Genomic DNA, 27,281 nt, shown 5'->3' with positions numbered 1-27,281 from the left:
TGTCATCCGCAGACGCCACTTTGCGGGCACCCGCGGAGCCGAGTCCGATCCTCTCCCACCTACACCGGGCGCAGCTCAACCGCGCTGAACATGAGAAGTTTTTTTTTATTGAAAAAAAAAAAGAATAAAAAAAATCATTGAAATATCGATAGTACGATCTTCATACGCATGTAACAGTAAGCTGACTGACAAGTTTTTGTTCGGTCATCTCCGTGCAATGAAACTGCCTCACGCTCCGTGGTCTTTCCCCTTGGTTCCCACGGCAGACGTAAAAGGTCCCAAAATGGCAAGAGGAGTTTATAGACGAGATACCTTGTCAAGCGTAGTTCTTTGATATGTAAGAATATGGTTAGCAATCTTCATCAAGTAGCATCGCCTCTCTCTCCGCAGAGATGCCTCAGCTCACCGGAGCCGAGGGGGGTGGATGTCCATGTTACATTGGTTAACTGCTCGCCCATTCGTTGAGGGTGTGGTTCTAACAACTCACGCAATAGGAAAAGTCACCCATAGACAAAGTTCAGGGAAGCTTTTTTAGCGCATTGTGGAATGATTATCACGACGTACATGTCCGAGGGAGGATTGCCATCTATCATTCAACGGGATGGCGTTTACTTGCCTTTCTTTCCATTGCATTAAAGATAATATTGTGATAATCAGATAAGTTCTTTATTAATGAGAATGACTACAAAAATCTTGATCAACAATCATGTCGCACTTGGACGATCATCTGTATCCGTGCCATATGATTACTCAATCAGAGACTGCAACAAGCACCAATGACATGGCCAGAAAAGCGTAGCAGTGGTGTAGAATCAGACTTGTTTGCTCACTGAATTTTTAAAGGCATATATCGTATCCGATTTAGCGACTGAATGCACTCTAATTGGCCGTTGTATATATTTGCCCTCGCACTAGGCTCCGTATCGCTTGACTTTTGAAACAATCTGCCATCTCTCTACTCCATCACATCGAAATCATCACCACTAACCGTTTTCAACCTATTCAGCAAGAAATTGGCATCATAAGAGCCACATGGCTGCCCTAGCCATAACTGATCCGCCACTTTCCGTATCTCTTTCAATATGCGCATGGTTGTTGCGTCGCCTCGTGTGTGCTGGACAAACTGATTGAGCATTTCAGAGGTAAATGAAGTGTTGTGCCTGCTCTCAATATGTTAGCCACTGTGTTACATATTGCTCATTTGTATACTTACACTGCTTTTGCAAGATGCGTAGAGCTGAGAAGTACAATGCCCGTACCCAGCCCATCCGTCAGAACTGCCCATCTCTTGCCATACCGTTTGCGGTCGTGAAACTGAGAACGACGACTTTTTCGCTGCGATTCGCTCAGCAGAGACCAGTTGCTATGCGTATTCTTCAGAATATAATCGATAGTAGAGCTAGAAACCCCCCAACCAATTCGACGTCGTTCCTCGATTTCCTGTCGATGTGTGCACGCTCTTTCGTACTCCCGGTGTAGCTCCACCAAGGCGATGCGGCAACGAATAGAGTCATAGTCCACGCGCTTCTCAAGAAAGCAAACAGCAGAGTATGCGACTTGCAGACTGTGATACTCGTGGCCGCCACCCTTGGCTGGCGGAGTAACATCTGCAGCTCCTTCCCACAATCCCCATAGCGCCCAGCGCGGGAGTTCGGCTTCCAAGAAAGTCAGCCAATCCGGCCGTATGACTGGCTGCTGCACTGATTTGATAGTGAGCGCCAATAACTTGCTTTGTCTGTTTCTCTTGTGAGACGACTCGGAGCAACCTGAAGATGTAGAAACACTGCCGCTCCGTCCGCCTCGCCTCCTGTTGACAGCAGCATCAGCGACCGATACAGGTAGCTCGAAAGCTTCTGTAGCAGAGTTTGTTTGAGAATTGCAAGAGAGGGGTGAGTATTGACTAGAATCCAAGCCTGGCTGGCTGACGGTCATTGTTGAATGGTCTACGTGGTTCTCCAAACCACCTGCAACGCTTGGGGACACTGGGGGCATAGAGCCCATATCCAAGCTGACATTGCCGGCGTTATTGCTTTCTTCAGGAAGATTATATCGAATTGAAGGCCCAATGGCCTGCCATGGCGAGTCCAATGTCTTTGTGCATTCAGTGGCATTATTGAAGCCAGTTTGTGGCTGACATGCACCAATTTCTTAAATAAGTTAGGCGCCACAGTCTCGTCCAAGGATGTCTTTCGAATCGACAGCTTACCCGAGGCATCCAGCATACAAGCTTCGTTGTCGAATACACCAGTCATCAGGCTTGGTGATTCAATCTGTCCTGCTGTCGAATCAATCATTTCGTTGGGCGATTGCAAAGTCAAAGGTCTGTTATTGATGAGCAACGGTTTTTAAAAGGCAATACAACGAGTGGATACTCACCTCATGGGCAGCACTTCAATCTCAACGACAAAGGTACCAGCTAGAATGGCTTCTTCATCCGGTGCACGAAGTTTTATTGTATGCGCCCCGGTAAGCACGATGTGATTGCTAACCAGGAAATTTCGCAGCGAGTCGAAAATAGGACTCAAGTCCGGCGGATATTGGAGAAAGGGAAAAGTAAAATCACGTTGACCAGTTTCCCCGACTGGCTCCGCGTTCGAGGACATGGCTCTTGACGAATAAACTCTTTCGGTCGGTAAAGTTGAACAGTACGATGCTGAGGAAGCAGCAGTGTGGGTATTATAGCTCGGTCGCGGCTGCATGGGTATTAAATAAGCCCGATAGATTAGTGACAGAGCTACTGCTGGTTCATGCACTATATCAGCATTACTAGTGGACTTTTGCTCGTCTTTTTTACTGTGACGATCGAAGGCTTCTCATGCATGATCAAGCCCTGCCTGCATGGCACCTCTTGATAGCGAGTCAGCGAGCGCCTGAGTTGAGGCAATCGCTGCCGCCAGATGGAGCATTGCGTCGGCTACCCACACGTTTCTCAAAGGTACAGCTGCACGTAAGCTTCGATATCATCGTTTCTGCTGGTACCTAAACTGCGCTTGTTTGGAGTTATCGTTTTATCGAAATTCCCATGTCGGCCTTTAGCTATATCTCAGAAGACTATATTACTCAATCAAGCAAAACCCAAGTCATGTCATCGATATGTGGCCAAAGAACCCGGGCGAAGTCATGGACTGTAGAGAGCGAGCTGATATTGGACCCTTGCACTCTAAAGGCACCCCTTCCTGGCATCAACCAATCATCTTTCCAAGCTAATGTGGTAGCGCTATAATACACAATTTAAATGTCCTTGTTTGATCGCCATCTCCGCTCGGAGATCCCCGCAAACTACATAGGCGTGACAATCTCCAGCTATATCCTCAAGTATGAGAGCGCCTGTGCTGTCACTGAGGAGTTTGCGGGCTAGCCGGACCCGGGGTGGCATAATGGCTGGCTGAGGTCCAGTGGCTGGCTTAAACACCTTGCATTCAAGGCGATGCATCTTGTTTCATTCAGGGACAAAAAGCCCATTTCTACCCCCGATTGGTTCCTGAGCGCGCCTTTTTCTCCAACTTGCCTATCTACTGCCAGCACGTCTAAAATGGCGGTATTACTATTTTGTCCATCATTCATACGTCATTGCTTCAAGCCCTCGTTTCGATGCTTCTGTATTCTCAATGAGGCTTCATTTTTAGCGGTTTAATAGCGTTCAATATGGCATCATGTGCTCTTTCCCGCTTACCGTGGCGAGCTGGTTTCAGCTCCCACCATGTCTGCAAAAGGTGAGTTGGGGAAGCTCTCCGGATCACACAACTGCCTGCGCTTCTCGCATTGTTGCAGATTTACTGTTGATTGCTTGCAGTGACTACGCTTGACTTTCGTGACCCAGTGTTCAATTGCGAGAGATATCACGGGCGAAACTTATCAACTATAGTATCGCGCAAAAAGGCTAAAATAAACCCACATTTTACGCTTAAATATACCTTTAAAATCTATGGAGATTGACGCTCAATTAAATGAAGAATTTAGCGATTAACAGATCTTGATATACTACGTGCAGAAACTAATAACATGTTACACCTGTGCAAGGGGACGCGGATGTCGTATATTCATGGTAGAACAAGAACGCGTGTTCCCAGCAACAGTGAGTTGAATGCAGAGCCAGTCAAGGTAACACCACAACCACATTTAAAGAAAAATTCTCAACACACTCAATCGAGATGCAAATTCTTCAACTTTATTCTCGCTTGCTCACCGTTTTCACTGGCTGCTTTTGGTTGCATCATCAAGTACTCACACTCTGCCAAGGTTCGAGTCGACCTTGAACATCTTGACTAGAAGCGGCCCTGCAGATTTTGCGAGAAGAAAGTCTCATCATTACAAAGTATGTGTTTGACTGTTTTCCCCTCCTGCAGACAAATGTTGACAGCCAATCTCGCGACAGCGCCGAAAGCAGAATGTACAATTACGAATCTGCCCGCAAAGAGGTGCGAAGACAGAATGTGCCAATCACCTCAAAGTGGACTTTTGAGCGTGCAAAACATCGAATGTTGTCCGAGTTTCACTGGAATGGCCACATCACGCTTACAAGCGACGACGTGGACGAGTCTCACCCGCTGCATGCCCTGTGGGAGGAGGCGCATAGAAATCTTGACCAGCTGTTTCGCCAGTCCGACAATGACGCGGGCAGAACGCTTGATATGAAAAGGATGAAGGAGGTGTATTTGTACATATGGGCGCGTTGCCACGAGGCCGCCAGCGTGTACTATGCGCGAGGCGACTACAAAGCGCACCTGCCGACCAGGGGCGAGGTCCTGTCTCTACGCTTTGCGCTTCCACCGCACCAAGCCAACGGACACGTTACATATGCACTGAATATGCTCGCTGCGTGCCATGCGCTCCATCTCTTCCAGGTCGGAGACCAAGATTGGCGCGCGCGGGCAGAGGCAAGCCAAGGCGCCGAAAGTTGGGAAGATGAAAGTGACTTTGCGAGAGTTTTCGAGGCAAATCGGGAGCTGGGTCAAGTCATTGATCAGAATCTAGCGGTTTGGGCGAAGAATAAGGAGGACATTGAGTTGTGCCTCAACAAGCTCAAGACAAAGACGTCCACCACCGGGTCGGAGCAGACGAGTGAGGAGCTTCTCGCGCGGTGCAGGGTGGAGAATAAGATCAAGGAAACGTTGGAATTGATGCAAATCTGCCAAGAGAGGCTCGAAGAAGCACAAAGGAGATGGTGGGAGGCGAAGGAGGAGCAGGAAAGCTCAGAGTCGATCGACTGGCAGCTCACAAACTCACCGGGGGAAAGCGAGGAGCAGAATGAAAACGAAGAGGATGATGCTTGTGACGAGTTGGAAAATGTTAAAGATGACATGATAGAGTAGACTCACCCTAGTTCTCTGTTCGTAATGAGTGTGCCCGGATGTCACACCAACAGTCAGTCTCGGGGCGACTTGAGAAAAGTCGCAGTCACCCTGGCTGACAACTCCTGTCAGACTAAGATATCATACCCCGCTTTGTCCTCATGAATCGCGTGCTATTGTATCCGATTATGTCTACTCGGTTGTTCTTGTCATGCGCCGTCCACTTCCACTCTTCGCGCTCTGTTCGTCGTGCGATTGTACCAGTCATTCCGGAGATCAGAAACCACAAAGCATAGAAATAACAAACATGGTACTATGGCAGCAATTGAAGAACCTCTGGAGACCCTCAAGCAATACATGAGTCCCCTCTAAAGGGGGACCATGATCCTCGAATTGACGGCCGGCTCAAAGCTACTTCGGGCCAGATCAGATGAACAAGGCAGACCATTCCAAATCAAGAACGGTAGGCTATTTAAAATTGTCAACATCTGTTTGAATAGAGATTCATTGCCCACTTTTTCGTTTGGTGAATAGAGCCAGAAAAGGAACACGCTGCGAGCTTCTAGATTCGCTGCTCTCTGTGCGACAGGGTGCAAACGGGCATGGCTCGTGAAAAGCTGGCGCAGTAAAAAACGGAGGAAGCTTACATTCGAGCATCCAATTTCTCTTTCCCCTTCTGTACTCTTTCTTTCACATGTACTCAAACACATACTTTGCAGGTCTCACCTAGTTTTGCCACTTGCTTTTGAGGAGTAGAGAAATACGGACGTTCCTCAAGTATGTCGACGAAATTAGCTAGGCGCTCATCAAAAGGTACGTCAAGCGAATCAGCTCTCTGGCTGCTTTCTCTCCTGGGCGGTTTGGAAGGACTGCAAAACAACGTCTCTTTTAGTGCTAAATTCTCGGCGACCAGGAGCTGCCATGCCTTCTGAATTGTTCAACGAGGCCAAAGCTCGAATGAAGGTCGAACTTGCCAACGCAGGACACAAATCGATCCTTGGGCCAACTCCTGACAACAATCATCCACTTCATGAGCTCTTTCTCGACACGCGAACGCTGCTAGAAAAATTCTTCCAATGTGAAAGTAAAGCCGTCGCTGCAAACAGAGTAGCGTGTCGACGATCCAGCATTCGTAAAAGTCTCCAGAGGTACAAAGATCTATCAGACAGAGCCGAGTATGAGAACATCAAGCTTCCCCCCCAAAAGGATTTGCCTTCTCATGCGCAAGTCCTGGCCCTGCGCTTCGCCTCACAAAAGGAAAGAAGCAACTCGAACATTGTCAGTCTGCTCGCAGCGCTGAATTGGCTCTATCTCTGGCATATTCCCCCGCATTTCGTCACCAAGGCTCAAATGCCTGAAACGAATGACGACGCGAAAGACTTGGGCACAGAGAGTGCCCCGATTGAAGGAGGCGACACCAACCTTGAGATGGCGCTCAGTATTGGCATAACTGATGTCGACCGCAAGCTCGAGGCGATCCAACATGCAAGAAAGGATCTGGAGGACAGATTGGCTGTAATGAGGGAGGCCGAGGCAACTGTTCTGAAAGCCCGGAGTGCCATGGGGCAAGTCGGGAACGCAATGGCAATGGCAGACAATGCACTTTTGCAGTCGCCTATGAGCATCTTGGCCAGGAAACATTGACGACTGATATGGAAAGATGATGGACAGGAAACAGATTCACAACACGCGCAGGAAAGTCAATGTAGGGATCATTATTGATGTGTATTTCTGTAAAATTTAGACAGCCCCAAATAGAACCACCAAAGACTAGCCAAGACCAAGATATTAGTTAAATGATGGCATACGGTCCACGGTATTTAAACTGCGATGCAGACCCCTTTCCAGCCGCCGCAACAGACGCAGGCTTTTTGCGCTCCGGGAAGCCCTTGAAGGAACGTGCATACGTGGCAACAGTGTGCGCAATCAGCTGCAACAGGTCAGTAACCCCCTTTCATTCAAACGTAAAAGATTTCTCACTTTTGTGTTGGTTTCCCAAGCTTCCAAATTCAGGTTGCTCACATCATCACCAATCTGATGATAGTTCTTATCGTACCATTCGCCCGCCACGCCGCCAAACAGCGCAACCTCGGCCTCGGTCTTGACACCCTCTGCACCCGTGCTCCAGCCACCAGCCGGGATACCATGCTGAATAAACCCCACGTAGTCGCTACGTCCATCAAACTCGTTAAAGGTGTAGTTAAGCCCCTGGCTCGTGTACCAGTCCGTCGCCAAGTCGCGCAGCTCCTCCGAGCCCTCCGGGTTAGCCGCATTAGTCGAATTATACACCTGGTATGCGTAATTTGGACTCGCCATCATGTCCAGGTCCACAAACACGCGCACCTTTTGGTTCTCCTCGGCCGACAGCGAGTTTGCGTAAAACGTCGAGCCGACCAGGCCTTCCTCCTCGGCCGACCACCACGCGAAGCGCACGCAGTTGTGCACGTCAAACGCGGCGAGCTGCACTGCAATCTCGAGCAGCGACAGGGAGCCGGAGCCATCGTCGTTGATGCCCGGCCCGGCCTCGACGCTGTCGCTGTGGCCGCCGAGCACGACGCACTGGTCCTGGTCGCCGGCCGTCGTCTGCGCGATGACGTTTTTCGTGTGGATCGTCTGAATGGCCGCGTCAATGTAGGCAATCGCGTCAATGTGCTCGCCGGCGGCCAGTCGGGCCACGAGGGCCGCGCCGCGGCTCAGGCTGATGCCAAATGTCGCGACCTGGTCCGGCTTCGGGTCGCCGAGCGTGCCGCTAATGTCCTCGTCGTCGGTGTTGTAGATAATGGCCGCCTTGGCGCCGGCTTTGCCCGCGAGCTCCGACTTGAGGCCAAAGGCGCACTCGCCGCGCTGCACAATCACGATGCCGTCCTTGGCCGCGGCCGGGTAGTCTGAAGCCTTGCAGCCGGTGCGGCTGACGAGCACGAGCGGCGCGTGGACGGGCTCCTTGTCCTTGGTTGGGGGCGTGCCGCTAAAGGGCTTAGCGTCTGCGTAGACGGCATCGCCAACGACAAGATGCGATTCAAAGACGGTGCTGGTCGTGAGGGGAAAGGTCTGCGTCGTGACGGTGTAGTATTTGCCGAGCGAGTGGAGAGTGTCGGTAATGTACTTGAGGGTGCCCTCGTGGCCTGCGTTCTGGTTAGCTGGTCCAGTGAGGGAGAGCATGGAGAGATATTGGGGAGAGCCGACCCTTGCTTCCGATAACGCGCGTCGGACGGTTAAAGTCGGGCTCAGAGAGCTTGGCAATATTGTACAGCTCTTTGGCGCGCTTGGAGAGCTTGTCGATGCTGACGAGATCCTGCAGCTTCTGCGAGTCGACCAGGTGCGTTTTGGACGCCTTGCTGAGCGGATTCTGGGCTGGCGGCGCGACGCCGAGGACGGTAGCGGCAAGAGCCGTGGCCGCGATGGCGATGCGACCGATGCCAGGCATTTTGTTTGTGCTGGACAAGGCAAATGTGATGTGGAGAGAGATGATAAGTGCTGGAAGAAACAAAGATGGCAAGATTAGCTTGAAACGGTCCCTCCCGAGGGAGATAGTTTTAACTTTTGCGTCAGAGCGAGGCGGAATGGCGCCGCCATAGTGGATCACGAGTGTCTCTGGATGTTTCATGCCATCCATCAGCTGCCATGTTTAGTATCTCGGATAATGATGATCCCGAGTACATTGAATCAGATAGTGATCAATACTCTAGTACTTCATGTGTTCTTTTATCTCGAGTTCAATTGTTTGATCTTGTGCTTCCAAGTTGATCTCGAAGACGAGCCTCTCGGGCTTTTGAATCGACCGAGATGGGCCAGAACACCGTCATGGTCCGGGTCGGTGGCAGCTGTACGATTTCAGTGTGCATCCAAGCGAGAAGGACGACATTTCGGCGGCGCACGGAGACAAGATCGAGGAGCAGATGGCGGCGTACGGAGAGTGTGCGTCTGAGATGGGTCTTGATGATGGGCAATTCGAGCGTGACGTTTTTCAGCAAGACATAGTGATGCGAGAGGGTTCAAAAAATTATGCAGGGTAAGTGGCGCCGCCTTTGTCTGGTCATGCAGCCAACAAGAGACGACTTACCGTGAAGAAACTTGGCTTGAAAGAGTAGACTTTGAGAAATCCTCATCACATCTACTTCCTCTCTTGACTTTACTCCTTCATGTTCTCTTTCTTTTTTTGCTGATCAATGGCAAAGAAATGGCCCAAAGTCGCATGTCTACACATATCAATCCCAATACAATTCAACCTCACACCACCCACCAACCACGCCAACCATGTCAACATTTCCCTTTTCACGACCACGAGCAACAAAGAATAATCCCGCCCGTGGAATCTGCCTCTTGCAACACTCCTCCACACACGTCGCGCCAGCCTGCCCCCGTGGCGCTCCTAATTGTGGCGCCCATCGCTGGTCCTCTTCTCCAGCCTCATCGCAGCCCCCCCGCAGCGCCCAGAAAAAAAAAAAGACATGACGACGCCTCTACAAACGTCGCAGCCACACAAGAACTCCCCAACGTCACCTCATTCCACCACCAAACCTCGCATAAAATGCCTTGATCAAATACCTCAAACACTAGTTCATGTATCTCAACCAACGGACACCCATCCATCAGGAGGCATCCACCAGGAGGACCGGCCCGTCCCCTCCACCGGGCGCGACCTAAATGGCGGGGGCCGTCTTCCAGAGCTACCACAGTCCGCGACCACCACGCGCCCCCGAAGCCGCCGCCTCTTCCTCCTACGTCGTCGCCGGACCCTCCTCTTCTGTCCCACCGACTCAGTATGAGATGCAGCCCATGATGACGCCGGCCGTGTGGCGCGAGGACGCACCTCCGCCAGAAGCGCCAGCGCAAACGCCGCCGCCGCCGCGCAGGTCGCTGCGGCAGCCGCTCTCTGACGATCTTGTCCTGGAGAGGGCACTTCCGCGGGCGTCGCACCGGTATGGCCTGACGCAGGCCATTGCGCGGAGCGTAACGCTGAGTCTGGCGATCGCAGGGCTCGGATCGGCGCTGTATCTCGCTGCGCGGTGGCACGTGAAGCGCGCGGTGGCGGGAGTATCTATTGGTGCGGTAAGTGGTCCTCTGTCTGTCTTTTAAGCTCTGTCTCTTTCTTGCTCTACTTGGTTCTTCTTTGTTTCTTCTCCTTAGTCTCAGATATTTCCCTTTCGAAGACACTCACTGACTCAAACTAAAACAGAACGCCGTGGCCATCATCATCGACGCATTCATGCTCGTCGACCTCATCAACACCAACCTACCACGCGTCTCGCCGTACGCCATTGGCGGGCTCGACGGCGTCATGCTGGCGGCCGCGCTGACGGCGGGCTTTTTCGTCGAGCTCTCGGACCAGGGCTACGAGTTGGACCCGGCGCCATGGCGGCACGTCATGGTGGTAACAGCGGGTCTGACCTGGGCGACGGCGTAAGCACGGCGCCTCCCATCAATAACGAGACTAAAGCTAACGGTGCTTGATAGGGGTGTGAGACTTGTGTATGTGGTGTGGAGTGTGCTTGATTGCCGGCGCGTTCGTAAGACAAGAGAGGACATGCGGAGAAATATCATCTAGAGTATGTGCTTGTTCCTGCTGGGCATTGTTGGGAGACTACTTGTTGCATGGCGTTCGATATAGCAAGGATACCCCCGTCAAATTCATTTGGTAGCGCTTTATGTGTTGATTATCTCGAGTCTGTCGTAAGCCTCGCATCGCATCGTGAGATTTGGTAAAACATGCCAGCTTCAATAATCACAAGGGGCTACAATGATGAGCGAATCATATTGCCTGATTGACGAACAAAATCAAGGCTGAATGCTTAAGAGCACTAATCCCAGACCTGCTACGTACTAAACGCCCATCGTATTTTGACCAAGGGCAGCAGGATACATGGCGTAGTGGGTGGTGATGCTAACAAGACATTTTTGCGATTTACTTGCATATGTGAGTACTGACTTGGCCGCAAGATAGAATAATCGAAAATCAGGAGATTGACTCCGTAATTGTGTTTGCTACTTCATGTCGTCTAAAGAACCAGAAAAGTATTCTTGGGAGCGATGCGTAACAGACACGCGTATAAACAGCCGCCTGTGGAGAAGGTGGCTAAGCCGACTAATACGCGTATTACTACCCCAGGATCGTCTTCTCTGGTACAAACACGTTTCTTACCTTAGTATCTAGATATTCTTATATATTGATAAATAGAATAAATACTAGGAGATATTAAAAATGATACTTTTAAGACTACTCTAGCTAATAAACCGACTTCTATATTCTATAAGTTCATCTAATAATACATTCCGTTCATAAGACTTTATTCCTCTATTTTACATGGTCTCGACCTAGAATTTATAAGGATCGTCAATATTTATCAGGCCCTGCTCGAATAGGTCCCTGGCCACCGGATACACAGCGCGGGCCATGTTGCTGCGGCGCTCGAGGATGTAGCGAGGCGTGATATGGCTAAAGCCGGGAATCTCAAAGTCGCCCTGGTTGTGGTTAAAGGCGTGTAGCATATACGTCCTGGACCAGTCGTCCGCCCACTCCGGCTTCTTCTCAGGGGCGGACCATCGGGTGCGCTCCTCGTTAAACTCGGGCAGGTGGCCGTCGGGCGTCAACATATCAAGGCTGGACGTCTCGTCGTCGTGGACCTCAAGCAGGCGGATCGTGTCGTCGCGCATCCAGCTGCCGGGGGCAAAGGCGTTACGCTCCATAATGAGCACGTCAGGAGGCGAGGCGACGAGGCGCTCGCAGACGACGGTCAGGGCGCCGTTGCTATGGGTAGACCAATCGCCGGTGAAGGCGCTGTGCATACCCTCGCTCCACAGCTCAATCATGCTACTGTGCGGCTTGTTCATGAAGACGCCTGAGTTGACCTCGCCATTCTCGCCCTGCTGGCGTCCGGCGACGGCGTGGAAGCCGCTCTCGCGGAGGACACGGATATCACGCAGCGGATGCACGTCAAAGTCAAGGTAAACGCCACCATAGTCGCGTAAGGCCTGCACGCGCACAAAGTCTGACTTATGCTCTATCAGGCTAATTTCCTTGCCGTTGGCCGCGTGAGTCGGGACTGTGACGGCGACGATATGCAGGCGCGGCACCTGGAATAACAGCCACGTCCACTTGCCGGCGGCGCCGCTTCGCGCGCGCTCAAGGGCCTCGGCCGGTGCGTTAGTGTGCAGGTAGATGACGTCGGGCTGCCAGTAACGCGAGGCGGCGTAGATAGAGAGCACCTCAGAGAAGGCAAAGGAGAAGTCGGCTGACACGTTGGCGAGGATATAGACGTAGTGGGCTGTGTTGGGGATGTGCTCGGGCGTTGTGTTGGGGTTGTGTTCGGGCGTTGTGTTGATAATAGGCTGCTGTTGGTTGTGGACGGCTTCTTGGTTTTCGACGACTTCTTGGTTTTCGACGGCCTTAGTCGAGGGCATGCGTGCGTAGGGCACGTAGTCGTAGCCGAGGCTGAGGCAGAGCCATAAGAACAGACCCGTGCTCAGACAAGAAGACAGCACTTGCACCAGCACGGTATTGCTTAGCCGCATTGTGGATTAAATGGCGAGGAAGAATATGCGAGTTAAATATGTGCGTGGACGTGTGCGTATTGTTATTGTCGAGCCAAGTTGAGGCTATCAGGAGAATCGCAAGTTGAGCATATAGAAGTAACGAATGGAGGAGAAACGATTCTTTTCATACACTAGACAAAGATTTAATGAAAGGAATGAATAGAAAGGAAAAAAATACAATAGAAAATGAACAGTCAATAGCAGACAAGGGAGTGAATCAGGCGTCTCCGTTAAAATGGAACGTGTACTTGTCGGCAAGTTATATCAGACTCAGCCAACTAATAGGAAACATGGGAAAAGGGTCGACGCTTATCAGGTTATCTGCTTTTAGACGTGCATTTAATTTCTTTTCACCCTTTTTTTTTTTTGGTTATATAGTCGTGTAGAGGAAAAGTGGTGCAGCAGTTACAACGGTGTTTCCGCGAAGCAGCCAACCGGTGGGCGAGTTACTGCATCTCTCTTTCACTCAGCCTTGTCCCCATTTTGCGTGCTCTCATTGCTTCCGGCAAACGAAACTAGCTTTACGATACCGCCGGGGGGAATAGGTGCACCGCTATTCAGGTCGCAAAAGAGGTTGCAGAGAGGAGCCGCGCAGAGACTGATGGTCGAGCCTCGTGGCGAGGTGTTGGTTCACGATTACGATTGGCTTGGCTCCTTGTCGTGGGTAGTCAGGGAACAAAATAGCTACCACTAGGAACATAGAGATAGTTAGGATCAATGGTTAAGGACTTTAGTTACGACAAGGGTTAGTAGCTACAAGGCAAACCAAGCGCTAGGAGATGTCCGCGCTCCTAGTCGCTACTAGCAACTACACGGACCGCAGAGCCCTTTGTCTCAGATAAGGGTCCGGATTGTTCAAGAAGAGTCGACCTAAAGATTCGACTGTCGCTCAACGCAGTAAACAGCATGGCCTGGTTCGACTTAGTCTCCGTTGTCATCATGAATTCTTTATTTGTGTAAGTATACTTCGCCTCCCTATTCTTATCGGACAGCTTACTATTTAGATCTAATAACTTCAGAAAGGACACACTATTTATGCAAGTAGGAGGCTCTGCCTAGACTAACCTTCCCAAGTTTTCTCCGGTACGCATTGAGTAGCCAAAGCATACGAAGACCACTACAAGACCTGAAGCGGCATTTGAGGCAATATATGAGCATGTTCGATCACACGGCTTGTACATCCGAACCCACTCGGCATTGACATAGATCTGGGACACGAAACGCTGGGATACCGCGATACTCCACAGAAGGTGCCAGCGAGTAGAGAGGATAAGGCGGCTAGCCAATCAAACATCTGCGAGTCATAGGGTTGATGTAGAATAAGCACTCTACCTCTACCCTTTTAACATGGTGGTGAGCTTCTCATAAATCTGTATTGCGCGCCCTTGAACGCCGCCATACCTTAGGGGTCAAGGGGGTGTAACCGCCAGAAGGGGGTGTAACCGCCTGGCTAGGACTTTCGGTCTAATCTACCCCGGTTGAGGTCGGCAACGTACTCAGCCGATTTTGCCCAGTACCAGTTTCAGCAACCAAATATCCGATTCTAGCAGCCTCCCATCTATTTTGCCTCCGGCATAACTGTATACCGATGGCCTTGTAATATATATATATGCTTATTATAAAATTATAATTTGAGTTGACTAAATCATACGCGTATTAGTAGAAAGTCTGGTTAAGACCACGCAAGCCGCTCGCTGACAACAACATAAGTAGAGACATGTGGCTAGAGGATTTCTCTACAAATCGTATCTTTTCACTCGTCGCTTTTTTATTGTTACTTTCTTCTACACTTGTTAAGATGCTCGTGAAAACTTTCATGGTGCTCTACGCCCTCTACATAGCGGCCCAGGGCGCGCCGAAGCAATTTCCTCTTAACAAACATCCTCATTCGCACGTCGATCAGGATCCCAGTACCATGCGCTGCGGTACAGGATCTAATACTCAAGAATGCCCGGCACTTTTCACATGTACCGCGCCGCCCAACTGCGAGCGATACTTCCAAGGCGTCTACTACGAGGGCTGCATCGGCACCTGCGTCCCTGAGAGGCCCTCCATCTGAGTCGGGGAAGCAAGCACCAAGGTCAAAAAAAAAAAAAAACGAAAAAATTTACGCTGTCCACTTATCGGCGGCGGCGCTCCGCGCGCTCTCGAGGGTCTCAGCCAGCGCGTTAGTTAACCCTGCGAGCTCCAAAGAAAGCCACAAATCGCACAGACTGACTTTACACGCTCAAACTATGGCAATATGATGTGTGGCTACGATAGAGTTCCACCAATCTAATAACCAGTGCGGCACATGTGCCCTAGATTAAAAATGATCTGATTGCGGGACTGTGGATTTATCCGCATTGCCTGGCGAGGCCATTCAATATAACGTGGTCTACTGAATGACTTGAGAAGGTTGAATAAAGGGGTAATGCTAATATGAATGTATACTATTATAATGCTCTGGCCTTTAACGAGACCATAGAGTTCAAGACACGCCATGTCAATCTATAGATGAGCGTTTTACTGTCCAAGGATCGTAAAACAGAAGGCGAATGCCATCTTGGGTTTTTTTGTATCCACTCAAGAGAATACTGTTCCGGTTACACGGGTTCTATTGTTGCGTGACGTTTCAAAGGATGAAAGACATAGTTATACCAACTGCTACACTGATATAGTTTGGCAAGATGACTCGGAATGTATAGCCAGCCTGTTGGGCGTAATTATCAAACAAAAACCAGCATATCCAACTAAAATCTAAACTCACATTAAAGATCAAAAGGTGGCTAAAAGCACTGACTAGGTACTTATAGGCAAGGCACTATTTATTGAATCTATAGCCTTGAATGAGTTAGAAATGGAAGCCAGTGCTTCCAGGCCACGAATCAGGCCTATAATACGCCGGACGGGTTGGAGCCTTCCCGGGCCAAGAGTAAGAATAAGCAGCGTATCGCTATGAACATTATGAACGATCCCTACACATTATACTATGCAGTACTGCCCGCATTGAATTAGATGAGCTGTGCTTATGCAGGTGATTATCGCATAAAGAATAATCTGAAATCATCAGGCCATACTATTCTTCACCGATCAAACGCGCTAGCTATCAGGGTTATAGAGTCATGCTATATTTCGAGTATCTCTCTTATCAATGAAACCATTTTCGCGTTGGAAATATTTAGCTAAGGTAGAGGGGTCGGGTTAGTGTGGCTAATAGACCGATTAGTCTACAGACCTGGATCGGCCCGTTTGGTCTGTCGGTCTAGGTCTGTCTGGATTCGAGGGGCTGAATCTTGAGTTAGCTACACTCATATAATGGATGACTCTATTTTCAACTCGACAAGACTACTCGTATAACAATCAGCACATGATATGTCTGATTATTGTAATAGGATAAGCAAAGATATCTATTCATGTCTCGATAAGCAGTATTAGGCAGATAGAGATGCTTTCAGTAAATAATCAGTGAGATATAGATGGAATAGTGGCGATAGTCGTTGTATGGAGTTCTCTACTAGAGTTTAAGCTCGGCCGATTATCAGCAGGATATAATTTTACTATATTATGTTACTGTAATTTGCTAAAGCTCTAACGTTAACTACTAGTTAAAAATCATAATTTATTATAAATATTGGAAGATAAAATAACTTATTATATTATATCGGTCGAATTCAACCTCTACTATATATATTATATAGTTGACATAGATAAAAGAAGGTATCCTGGCAAAACGCGGTCTGCACTCGACGTCCAACTCGACCCATGCGGATTTGAGTGTCTGTCCCGATACGAAACCATAGGTAGTTTGCTATAGTATAGGACGCCGTTCTTATGTCTGTGAAGTGACGCGTCAGTGGAGGAGATTAGCAAATTTGGCGTGTGCTTCTTCACAAGGCGCATCGTTACTCTTCAGATGGCGAACATTGCTGCTCTATCTAAGAAGAAGCTTCAGCTGGATCAAGCCAACAGCGCATCCCAATTGCCATGCGGTCTGACGCTTTGCGAAGTTTAGATTATCTGCTAAATTTCAGCAATGAGATTCAGTTCCAGAACTTGAGCCTCTTGATACATTGTTCAGATTCCTCATCCCTCATCTTTCTCTGTCAATTTATCAATGGAGCTGGTCAACGTTTGGTTTCTGGGACGAGGGTCGCTGGTCGCCTGGCATCCTGATCTATAGCATGCAGTGCCGTCTAAAGAGCTTATTTGGAGCCACACGAATATGCATGCACCTACCCAACTGGCACAAGTGCGAGTAAATGGGAACCCAGATATGGTAATTCCAGATTCGACTCTACGCAGGGCTTGAAGAAATCCCAAGTACGGATTATTCGGGAAATGATTGATGCGCTCTCATCGACAGCATCATACGGCCATGACACTTTCCCAACTGCCCAAGGCGACTACAAATATGTCTTCTACCAGGCCAGAGCTTGAGGTGGTTGAGTACCACCATTACCTTCGGTATGGCATCCGCCACGTTTTAGCTTCTGGAAGTAGCTCTTACATCGGTCAAGTCGACGACTCGACGGAAGTTGGCCGCCATGATCGGAGCATTGCGCAACAAGGCCTTACTGATGGTGGCCTGTATCTCGAATATGCGACAAATGGGCCAATCTTGGACTTGTTGCTTGAATCAAAGCATGCCACTGTTGCTCCAGCAGCGGATAACCTGGTGCAGAGAGGTAGCCGAAAGCAGTTGTGCACGTCCATTCCAAGAGGGTGATTCACTGCAACATCAACCCTACCAACATTATGCTCGACGAAAACCCCGACGCCAAGCTGGCCGACTTTCAAGGCTGTCATCCTGCGGAGAACGGCGAGGTTCTACTGGCCCACTCTAGTCGGTAAGCCGTGCAGATGCTTCTTGCCCCCGCGGGAACACGAATTTGAGGCGAATTGGGAGACTGATCTATTTGCCCTGGGCTCAACAATCCACTTAATTGTCCAGCAGGAGGAGGCCTTTTCAGATATTATCGCGGGATGAGAAGGGTGGGATGACAAGGTGAAGTCCAAATTTGCGAGCGGTGTATTCCCGAATGACAGGCATGCCTGTGCATTGATTACTGGAAAATGTTGGAAAAGACATTACAAGTTAGCAAGTGGGATTTTGCAAGACATTAGGGAAACTGGAGCAGCTTGATAAAGTATGATCTATTCCATATGCGAGTCTGCGCAGGACCTGAGGGAAACCCGGTCCGGTTTATACGCTGAACCATGTCTGAATCTGGCCTAATTTGGCGTCTATCTGCTTTGCTACCTCCATTCCCACATGTATCCCTTCATCTCACATCTCTCCCATCACCACTTCATCCTCATCTTATCAAAACCTCCTGCACATCTATCTGCCCCCACCACCACCCACGCCGCCGCTGCTGCCGGAGGTCTTGATGCCTGGTTGCCGCTGTTTCCGCAGCGTCACGCACGCCACCGCCAGCACCACCGCTCACCGCAGCGCAGTAACGCGGATCGACCAGGCGAGCCCCAGCGTCGGCGAGAGGTAGAGGAAGAACCGGGAATACGACGTCGCCAATGCCGCCCGCCGTGCAGGCCACGCCCGTTGCCAGCGCGCCGCGCTTGTCAAGCCAGTGTCCTGTTACCGCGACGCTCGGATTAAACAGCAACGATGCCGATGCTCCGCCCAGCACGCCAAGAGAGACACCACCGTCATCATTCTCTTCGTAACTCTTTTCAATATTGACCTTTGGTCGACACAGCCAGAAAAGAAAAAAAACGAAAAAAAGGACTCGTCCGTGGAAAAGCTCAGACCAACCAGCGCCGCCACCATGCCCACCGCGCCCGTCACAAGCAGCACTCGCACGTCATGCGCGTTCAAAGACTGGCCCAACCTGCGCGCCGCAAAAAGTACAGAAAACAAAAAAAGGCGTAGCAGCTGAATATCGACGCTGACCGGGTACGCGGCACGCCGCCACGCAGCTCGAGAGATGAGGCGAGATGAGCCTCGACCGCCGTGAGCGTGTTGAGGAGGAGGCCCATGGAAGGGCAGCATGGCGCGCGCACCAGGCACCCAGGACGACGATCCATGCTGTGGTGCCGCCGTCGTCGGGGTATTCGTCGTCATCGTCGTCGTCGTAGTTGGGGTTGGGGTTGATGGCTGGCGTAGAGATGGGTGTGCAGATGCGTGCTTGTCAGTGTCGGACGATACCCATTGCAAGATACGTGCCAGAATCAACACGGGGGAGGCAGACAAGAAAGCAAAAAAGCAAGAAGAAAAAACATGGACAAATCGACTCATCTACATCTTGCAAGATACATTGTAGATATATACACGCACCAACAATAGCCATGATCGACGTAGGGTCAGCGTCGAGATGGTGGGCCGATCCGGATACACATCTTCCGCAGACATCTGCGTCGTGGTGAGTTAAAATCAATTCAAAATCGCCAAATTACAAGTGACCTCGCCCTTCGACAGCTCTGTATTTGTAATCTAGCCAACTCGTGTTCGTATACTTCATTCGCACCCATGACATGCAAACATGGTTAGCATTCACAGGCGGCAAATATTCACACATCATAAGACATTTGTCATTTCACAACTTCATTCACCTTACAGTACTCAAATGCTATATTTACATGGTAGCCATTGCTAAGCTCAACTTCATCCGCTCGCTGTACATATTAGAACCAAAACTCGTCACCTTTACTCTTTATCCTCCTCGTCGTGCCTCGCTCCGATTTGCCTGCCGTCTGCTCACCCCGTTAGCCTACCAGTCACCAGCTAGCTTCCTTTTAGCATTCGCCAACTAGCTTCCTGCTCACTGTCCGAGCGCGGCCACTTCGCCGAATACCACTGTCTGCTCTCGACCCAGTCTTGGCCTTTACCGCCGGCTTGGTCACCGACTTGCGCTTCAGACTACGGCCGCGCGACTCCACCTCTTCTTCCACCTCCTGTGGCGGGGGTCCGGCTTTGCGCCCGCGGGCTCGCTTCTCCTCATACGAATCCAGGAATCGGTGAACTGTCCGATGGTCTAGCACGCGCTCTTCCTTGTCCCAAGAGCCCTCCTTGTCCGTCTTTGGCCACATGTAGCCATACACTTTGGAGTGTCTCTCGCAACGTGGGCAAGATGCGCGCGTGAAATAGGCGTTTTGCTGCACAAATGGTGTGCTACACATGCCGCATTGAACCCAGGCCATTGCAGGCTCCGAAAGCAAAAGTGGTGTGAGCACATAGTCACCAGGCGTTCTTGTTCTTGCAGGTGGCGTTTGCTCCCGGTACACCTTGCGTTGGTACTTGCGCTTCGAAGTGACTCCCACGACTGCCTTGTCTGCATCGTCCACAGGCTCAATGCTTACTGTAATGCTTTCTAGAGCATCGTCCACACTGGGTAGGACAACGACAGAGATACATGTATCATCAGGGTCCGCCTTTTGCGGAGATGGAGCTCCTTGTGAGGGTTCTGGCGAAGGGATGTCGGCTACTGAGCTAATATTTTCAGGCGTGGGCTCTGGCGATGAGACGTCGGTTTCGAGAGGACCGTCCTGGCTTGAGTTAATGCTGTCGCTAACCGAGCTACCGCGCGAGGCATCGCGTGCAGCGTCGACGAGCTCAACAATTTGCTTCGGCTTCTTGGATGGCGTGACGGGAGGCGTAGCCATGGCATCAAAAGTGCGTTTACCCGTCCGTGGTGTCAACTCCGGTGCGGGTGAAGGTGCTGGCGATGCTAATGCGTCGTCGACCCGCAGTCTCGAAGTAGTCCGAGTCTTACGAATCTTTGGGCGCATGACTGGGGTTACAGAGGGCGTGCGTGAGGAAACACAGATGCTATCATCACGCCGTCGTCTGCGAAGCACATATGTTTCCGTCTTGACCTCCTCGTCCATCGTCTTGACTTGTGGCTTGCCTTCGGCGTCCTTCCAGCCGTTTCGAAACCCGTCCTCGCATGTTTTGCAGAGGCATTCGCAGTTATCTTCTCCAAAGTAATTATCACCGTAGGTGACTGTGATTTCCTCACCAACCGCAATATTACGTACAGCAACAATTTCAATGCCAGTATGACTCGTGGTAATGAGGGCGGCGTTTGCATCGCAGTCGTGGTTGGCGAATCGCGCGGGACCCATGAAGAGGCTTGTGGACTTGCTCCGGGAGCTGACCACGATACTGAAGTCTTTTTTGCGATTGGAGATCAACTCTTCTTCCTCGGGTGTAATGTGAACCTTCATGCCAGAGAGATACTTGATGCTCTCGTTGCGGCGAATGGGTCTTCGTGCGGTAATGCTGGCTTCGTGGGTGACAATAGTGTATCGATTTGTGGAATTCACCTCCCATGGGCAGTCGGGGAGGTAAATGTTGATGTAGCGTCGTAGATGGCGGCGAAAGTCCTCCCTCTCCTTGTCCGTTTTGAGGCCGGCGGAGAATCTGCGCAGTCCGTCGGTGGCCAAGAGCTTTGCCTCTGCGGCGGCGGGGTTCTTGTTCAAGACAACCTCTTCTTGTAGAATCCTGGCAATTGCGTCTTCTACGACGCCGCGCGAAGGGTGGTACGAGGGCCGATTCTTGGGAATCGTGGTCCAGTAGAACACCTGAAAGGTCAGTGGTTGCGGTTGTCAGCTGGCAATACAACATACATGGTCGACGAGGGCGTCTGTTAGGATATCATCGTACGCAGATAGTTGCGCCAGGGTCAGCACGTGGCGTTTGGCGGTGACCTTTAAAGGAGGCATATCCGCTCAGAGAATGTCGGCTTGCCGGCAGGCTCAGTGTGCGTGGGCGGTTTGTGTTAAAAGTCGCAAGCATGCATGCAGAGGCTGGTTGGAAAGAGAAAGATGGAAAAGCCAGGTGTCGTGAATTGTGGCCAATTCGAGCGTTCAGAATCCTTTGGCTACAAACAAGAAGCGAGAGGTGCGTCTGGTTGTGGTCGAGACAATGGAACCAAAAGACTGCAGAAGAGGAAATTGCAATGGGAATTTATACAAGCGCTTTATTCAAGGTGTGGTTGTACGAGGGGATCGCTGGCGGGTGCGACGTAGCGAGGTGTGACAGTGAAAAGGAAAGAAGGTGCCGCGAGAGTCATGGAGCAGAGGCAACAGCAGGGAGGAAGGGAGGTCAAAGTGGGAAGCTGGTGAGTTTGTGTCATTGACCAGCTGGATGAGACCCGCAGTCGCGCACTGGTCAACCCGCTGGCACAGCGACCACGTTAATTGCGTGGGGGAAAGATCTGACAATCGTATCACGAAATATGTAGGTGGTTTTCTTGATTCTCTAATTAAACAACGTCGACATGTACAATTGTGCACCGTTGCCACTGATTCAAAAACCTCAACTCCATTTATCCGTACCTTCAGCAAGCAGATTCGGGGTCGTTATACATGGAAGGCGTTTGCTGGTGGCGCAGCGAATTAATAGAGTGGCTGGAAACTCTTTGGCTTGGACGCGCTTTGCGAAAGTCGGTACGGATAGATTTCGTGACCGTGAATTTGGCTATCGAAATTCAAGGCGACACAAGCGCCTCAATTGTCCTTTTTTATTGGAATTCATTTCCTATGTGGTGGCGTGCACTTTGATTAATTCAGCCAAGCACAAAGCAATGGCGCAGTTGGGGGAATGGGTACACATGTCTCCCATATTTTCTTTTTTTCCCCTTCCAATGTGTGACTTTTTATGTATCGCTTGAATTTCGTAGAATGTTGAATCCTCGACGTCTCATTCGCGAGTGAAAATGGCAATGTCGAGCTTATTGGGCGACAGCCGGGCACCTCGTAGTACCAAGGCATGGCACCAGACGAATGCATCACAAACATGACAGACTTTACACCAAAAAGAGTAGTCACTCAAAATCACGTATGCAAATGTGTACAGGAAAAGAAAAGCATGTCTCCCGTCGCATTGACATAATATGAATCTCTCTAATCTGTAAAAAAGCGGTCCATGGATAACGACAGCAGAGGCGGGCACATTCGAGCAAAGTCGTCAAGAAGACGGTACAACAGTTCAGACGAAAACAAGAACAGATAATGGCTTGCGAGCTTCAAATCCTTTGTTTCACCTTCCTTATGCTCATTTTTTTCCTTTTGAAAAAAAAGAGGTCAAGGAAACCAACAATGATGGTATAGGAAGTCAGCCTCGCCCGTGTTAGACCACATCACCCTTTTCCCCCACGATTCGAACGTCGCACGTGATCCTCCGCCAACGAACAGCGGAAAAACTAAGCCAAAAAAAATCGCGACCGAGCTTTCGATTAGGAGCTCGTAGGAACCGCCTCAACCGATCTCCCGGACTGACACACAGAGCCGAGCATGATTCAATTAAAGGTAAGCTTACAGTCCAATCAAACCCCAATCCTCCTAGGGGCAGTTTCTGATACGACAACAGACAATTCTCAACTGCATCGACAACTCGGGCGCCGCCCTCGTCGAATGCGCCCTCGTTGTCGGCCAGAAGCGCCACGCCCGCATCGGTACGCACGAAATCTCGCCAGCCAATCCTTCCCATTCAACACAACTACCTCGCCATGCCACAACACCCCAGCTAACACTCACAGGTGACCGCATCGTCGTCGTCGTCCAGGAGCACCGCGCCGCCGCCTCGTCGGGCATGTCGGGCGTCTCCAACGCCGCCAAGGTCAAGCGCGGCGATATGCGCCACGCCGTTGTCGTCCGCACCAAGTACCCGACCCAGCGCCGCGACGGCTCCGTCGTCCGCTTCGCCGATAACGCCTGCGTCCTGCTCAACAAGGCCGGTGACCCCGTCGGCTCCCGCATCAACGGCGTCGTCGGCGCAGAGCTCAAGCGCAAGAAGTGGAGCAAGATTCTCTCCATGGCCCCGATGCAGGCGTGATGCACCTCGAGGGAAAGGGGATGAATGATCGATTGTAGAACATTGGGATCAAAATACTGTACAATTACACATGAGCATTTCTGCGCGGCGTTTAGAAGAAGATGGCTGGCTGTGACTGGCCAGACTCGGCAATCATGATTTTACTCTACTCTTATTTCTACAGTGTGAATGCAACTTCAAACGTGATATGTGTCTACGACGAGTGCCCAAAAGCACGAGAAAATAAAACAATTAACGTACTATGTTCATATAACATGTATCATGATTCCAGATTAAGCGACGGTCAATGCAACTATCTTGCCTACAGAGTTTCTTTCCCAAAAATACCAAAATACCAAAATACCAAAACTCCGACAACTCCGACAACTGTCAAATATCATAATAACAAACCCCCAAGCTTACTTTTCATCTCACCACGGCCTTTTCCGCTGTCTTCTTTTCTGGGTATCTCGCGCAAAGAATCGTATATCAAGGCAAAAGGACACTGCTAAGTGTAAATGTGGCCGCAAAGGCAGCAGACGTAGAACAGTTTCTTTTCGACAGTGTCAACACCAGAAATCTCCATCAAGATGCAAAAGCCATGACGGGGAGCGTTCGCTTACCATGCCAGTCTCGGCGCTTCGCTGCTGAGACTGGAAAAAGACGGCCTCCTCGTGATTGCAACGAGGGCATGTCTTGTTGGAGCGAGGAAGCTATAGCGTGGTTGAATCCAGTTAGCCAGCCGATTTCCATAAAAAAAATGAAGGCTTGCGTGAACTGTGCAGTGAGAAAAAGCAGGGCAGTACCCGGAGAGTGAAGTGACAAAACGTTCCAACAGAAAATCATTCGAACAAGGTAAATCGGCAAAAGGCGTTTGTGTGTGTGGTGGTTGGCGTCAGCCGGTTGTCGTCTCAGAGGAGAATTCGCTCCCTGCGGATGCCGAGTCCGTGCCTTCCGCAGGGGAACCATGCCCCAGATCGACATTGTTGTCGGCCCAGAAGCCATGCGTAAAATCGATGGTGGTCTCGTCTCCAAACTCATCAAAAAGATCCGCCTCGGTCCAGGCCAAATTCGTAGCAAACACCTCCATGTAATCCGCGTCCCCATCGCTGGCAGCGCGTGCGCGCTTCACCACCTCGTTTACGTCGGGGCTCGCGGCGCCGCATCTGCTGCAGCAGATGGCCACGCCGCAGTGAAGACAGAGTTGGAGGTTGTAGTCACTAACCGTGGGGTCTGCGCCGACGTCTTGGGTGACGCCGGCCGTCTCGCCGGCCGAGTTGTTGAGAATGTTGCGGAAGACGCACGTAGAGCGCGCCTCCTCGGTGTACTGGCAGGTGCGGCAGGTAAATTGCAGCTTGTGCGCCTCCTCGTCCTCCTTGGGGTACAGCATATTGGAGCACTCGGAGCAGAAGCGAAACGTGATTTGCTCGAGTTGCTTGCCCTCGCCGGCGGCCTCGCCTTGGTACGACGTCGTGGACTGTGGTGTAGCCATTGTGTCGGAACTATATGCTGGAATTTCGAGAGAAAACTACCTTGATGCTGATGAATAGTGGAAAGCGCAGGAGGGTAAAATTCGCAGATGGCGAGCTTAATATATTCGAAGCGTGAAATGGCTGTAGAGAAATGGTCGCGCAAAGGTGGGTAGGTTTTGCGCCGCGTTTTGCCACAGAAATGAGTCAGCGGCTGTGTCTACAAGTGCAGACTTGGGCAGAAAAGCTAGACGAAATAGTGTAACAAAGCGGCGGAAAGATATGGCAAGAAAATAGAAAAGAAAATGGTGCGTCTTTCTTGAAAATGGAATTCAGTGCTTGATTTCATGTCAAAAAGAAAGCCCGGGTCGAGGTTCTGGTTGTTCGATGTGAAGCCATTTACCTATGAGAGGGCTGCTCTACCTTATTAGGTACACGTGTAGTGGCTGAAAGGCGTACAAGGCGTTTGAACTCTGTGGTGATTCAGTGTGGCAGCGCTGTGACTCAGCTGCAGCCAATGGACATGCGCTGATGCGGGTACTGAAAATCAGGGGACTTGGAGCGACTACAGTGGTTGAGTGGGTTGACGACTTTGGCAAGAGCAAGGGAAGGTTCACCAGCCACAGGAGCTAGCCACACCAACTGCCGATTAGTCCATGCACGACGCACAATGCCGGTTCCGCAACAGCGTTGCGTCTACATCTGCAAGACGTCATGCGGATAACCGATACTCTGAAAAAAAACTATAGGATACAATTCTACGTCACTCGGGAACCTGTCGCATTCGAATGCTCACTGGCCTTTTTGCCACAGGTTGTTGCTGGGCCAGCAAAGACACTGCCCTTTTTCCGTAAAACCACCCAATGAGCGTCTGCCAAAGCAAGCTGCCAAATCCCCGCCGCTGGAAACGTGGGGTAAACCACCACCTGAATCCTTCCCTCCCTCGTCCTCTGGCGAAACCTTGCTCTGCTTCTTCCACTGCGGTTGCTGACAGACGTCATTTCAGCTCGCGCGCGCAAAGGGAAAAAAAATAGCCTTTTCCTCTTCCTTCGACTTCTGCGCCAACAGATTCTCAACCGTCACGACTCGCTTTTTCCTTTGCTTCATCGTCTCGATCTTATATTTCATCCATTAACGTACCATTGGAATTGCCATTGCCTCAATTTTTTTTCTTCTGCAGCTTTCAAGTCTCCGTCACTCGTCACACGACCCCTTCATCATGGTACGCACCAACCCCTCAATGACATGGCGCGCGTCCACCGCGAGTCCCTCTCTCTCTCACACTCACTTTCTTTATTTCAAACTCTCTGCAAAGAGAGAGAAAAACGGCCAAGAAAGAAACGGTCAAAGACACCCCTGCTAATTATGATGCGCTGCTAGGCTGACACCGGTCTTCCCCCCAACTGGGAAGTGCGCCACTCCAACTCCAAGGGCCTGCCCTACTACTTCAACGCCGCCGACATGGTGTCGCGGTGGGAGCCCCCCGCCGGCACCGACAGCGACAAGCTCAAGCACTATATGGCCACCCACCACAGCGCCGGTCAGCGGCCCGGCGCCGTCCCGGGCGTCCCGGAGGGTAAGATTCGCGCTGCTCACCTGCTCGTCAAGCACCGCGACAGCAGGCGGCCCAGCAGCTGGAGAGAGGTGCGGCTACATTTCCCTTCTTTTGTCTTTTCACTCTTCTGCTCCTTCTCGGTCCACACGGGAGAGAGCGCGTTGGTATATTAACGAAATACAGGCTGATATTACCCGCTCCAAAGACGAGGCCATGGACATCATTAAAGCTCATGAGCAAAAGATTCGTTCTGGCGCAGTCACCCTCGGCGACCTAGCGCCGACCGAGTCGGACTGCTCCTCGGCGCGCAAGCGCGGCGATCTCGGCTACTTCGGTCGCGGCGAGATGCAAAAGGAGTTTGAGGATGCCTCGTTTGCTCTCAAGCCCGGCGAGATGAGCTCTATTGTCGAGACGGCCAGCGGGTTGCACTTGATTGAAAGGTAGGCTGATTCTAAGCTCTTTTACGAGTAATTTGGTTTACGGGTAGTTTGGCATTCGGCTAACCAGCACAGACTCGAGTAATCCTACATAATGACTAGCTCCAATCCACGAATGCGACGACAATGAACTGTGGCGCTTTGGTCCAGTCCAAGCCATGTCCCGACCAAGCACCGTGACCAACGTTAATACTGGTGCATGTTTGATCATTTGCAATATATGCCTCCATCTACCAGATCTAT

At 50.7% G+C, this 27,281-nt stretch overlaps 10 protein-coding genes across 10 annotated transcripts; 5 read left to right on the top strand and 5 right to left on the bottom strand.

Moving 5' to 3' along the window:
* Positions 1–955: 955 nt before the first annotated feature.
* Positions 956–2,603, bottom strand: BBA_08419 (uncharacterized protein; the record flags this gene model as incomplete). Its single annotated transcript, XM_008603516.1, has 4 exons — positions 956–1,160; positions 1,214–2,147; positions 2,207–2,322; positions 2,377–2,603. 4 exons carry the CDS (start codon positions 2,601–2,603, stop codon positions 956–958), a joined length of 1,482 nt encoding a protein of 493 aa, XP_008601738.1.
* Positions 2,604–4,388: 1,785 nt separating this feature from the next.
* Positions 4,389–5,312, top strand: BBA_08418 (uncharacterized protein; the record flags this gene model as incomplete). Its single annotated transcript, XM_008603515.1, has 1 exon — positions 4,389–5,312. One exon carries the CDS (start codon positions 4,389–4,391, stop codon positions 5,310–5,312), a length of 924 nt encoding a protein of 307 aa, XP_008601737.1.
* A 900-nt stretch (positions 5,313–6,212) lies between these two features.
* Positions 6,213–6,935, top strand: BBA_08417 (uncharacterized protein; the record flags this gene model as incomplete). Its single annotated transcript, XM_008603514.1, has 1 exon — positions 6,213–6,935. One exon carries the CDS (start codon positions 6,213–6,215, stop codon positions 6,933–6,935), a length of 723 nt encoding a protein of 240 aa, XP_008601736.1.
* Positions 6,936–7,083: 148 nt separating this feature from the next.
* Positions 7,084–8,715, bottom strand: BBA_08416 (peptidase family M28; the record flags this gene model as incomplete). The annotated part of the gene is made up of 3 exons (XM_008603513.1): positions 7,084–7,221; positions 7,272–8,413; positions 8,475–8,715. The coding sequence occupies 3 exons, from the start codon at positions 8,713–8,715 to the stop codon at positions 7,084–7,086; spliced, it is 1,521 nt and encodes a 506-aa protein (XP_008601735.1).
* A 1,220-nt stretch (positions 8,716–9,935) lies between these two features.
* BBA_08415 (uncharacterized protein) lies at positions 9,936–10,695 on the top strand (the record flags this gene model as incomplete). Its single annotated transcript, XM_008603512.1, has 2 exons — positions 9,936–10,340; positions 10,468–10,695. The coding sequence occupies 2 exons, from the start codon at positions 9,936–9,938 to the stop codon at positions 10,693–10,695; spliced, it is 633 nt and encodes a 210-aa protein (XP_008601734.1).
* Positions 10,696–11,603: 908 nt separating this feature from the next.
* Positions 11,604–12,800, bottom strand: BBA_08414 (glycosyl transferase; the record flags this gene model as incomplete). The annotated part of the gene is made up of 1 exon (XM_008603511.1): positions 11,604–12,800. One exon carries the CDS (start codon positions 12,798–12,800, stop codon positions 11,604–11,606), a length of 1,197 nt encoding a protein of 398 aa, XP_008601733.1.
* Positions 12,801–19,556: 6,756 nt separating this feature from the next.
* On the bottom strand, positions 19,557–21,485 carry BBA_08413 (histone-lysine N-methyltransferase set9; the record flags this gene model as incomplete). The annotated part of the gene is made up of 2 exons (XM_008603510.1): positions 19,557–21,344; positions 21,390–21,485. The coding sequence occupies 2 exons, from the start codon at positions 21,483–21,485 to the stop codon at positions 19,557–19,559; spliced, it is 1,884 nt and encodes a 627-aa protein (XP_008601732.1).
* Positions 21,486–23,057: 1,572 nt separating this feature from the next.
* On the top strand, positions 23,058–23,598 carry BBA_08412 (ribosomal protein L14; the record flags this gene model as incomplete). The annotated part of the gene is made up of 3 exons (XM_008603509.1): positions 23,058–23,072; positions 23,134–23,218; positions 23,303–23,598. The coding sequence occupies 3 exons, from the start codon at positions 23,058–23,060 to the stop codon at positions 23,596–23,598; spliced, it is 396 nt and encodes a 131-aa protein (XP_008601731.1).
* Positions 23,599–24,472: 874 nt separating this feature from the next.
* BBA_08411 (RNA polymerase M/15 kDa subunit) lies at positions 24,473–25,069 on the bottom strand (the record flags this gene model as incomplete). The annotated part of the gene is made up of 1 exon (XM_008603508.1): positions 24,473–25,069. One exon carries the CDS (start codon positions 25,067–25,069, stop codon positions 24,473–24,475), a length of 597 nt encoding a protein of 198 aa, XP_008601730.1.
* A 131-nt stretch (positions 25,070–25,200) lies between these two features.
* Positions 25,201–27,123, top strand: BBA_08410 (ppic-type ppiase domain-containing protein; the record flags this gene model as incomplete). The annotated part of the gene is made up of 4 exons (XM_008603507.1): positions 25,201–25,218; positions 26,427–26,690; positions 26,785–27,041; positions 27,114–27,123. The coding sequence occupies 4 exons, from the start codon at positions 25,201–25,203 to the stop codon at positions 27,121–27,123; spliced, it is 549 nt and encodes a 182-aa protein (XP_008601729.1).
* Positions 27,124–27,281: the final 158 nt, after the last annotated feature.

Source organism: Beauveria bassiana (assembly GCF_000280675.1).
Source record: "Beauveria bassiana ARSEF 2860 unplaced genomic scaffold BBA_S00034, whole genome shotgun sequence".
Lineage (NCBI taxonomy): Eukaryota > Fungi > Ascomycota > Sordariomycetes > Hypocreales > Cordycipitaceae > Beauveria > Beauveria bassiana.
The sequence above is the reverse complement of the archived record's forward strand: the minus strand, read 5'-3'. Positions and strand labels throughout refer to the sequence as shown.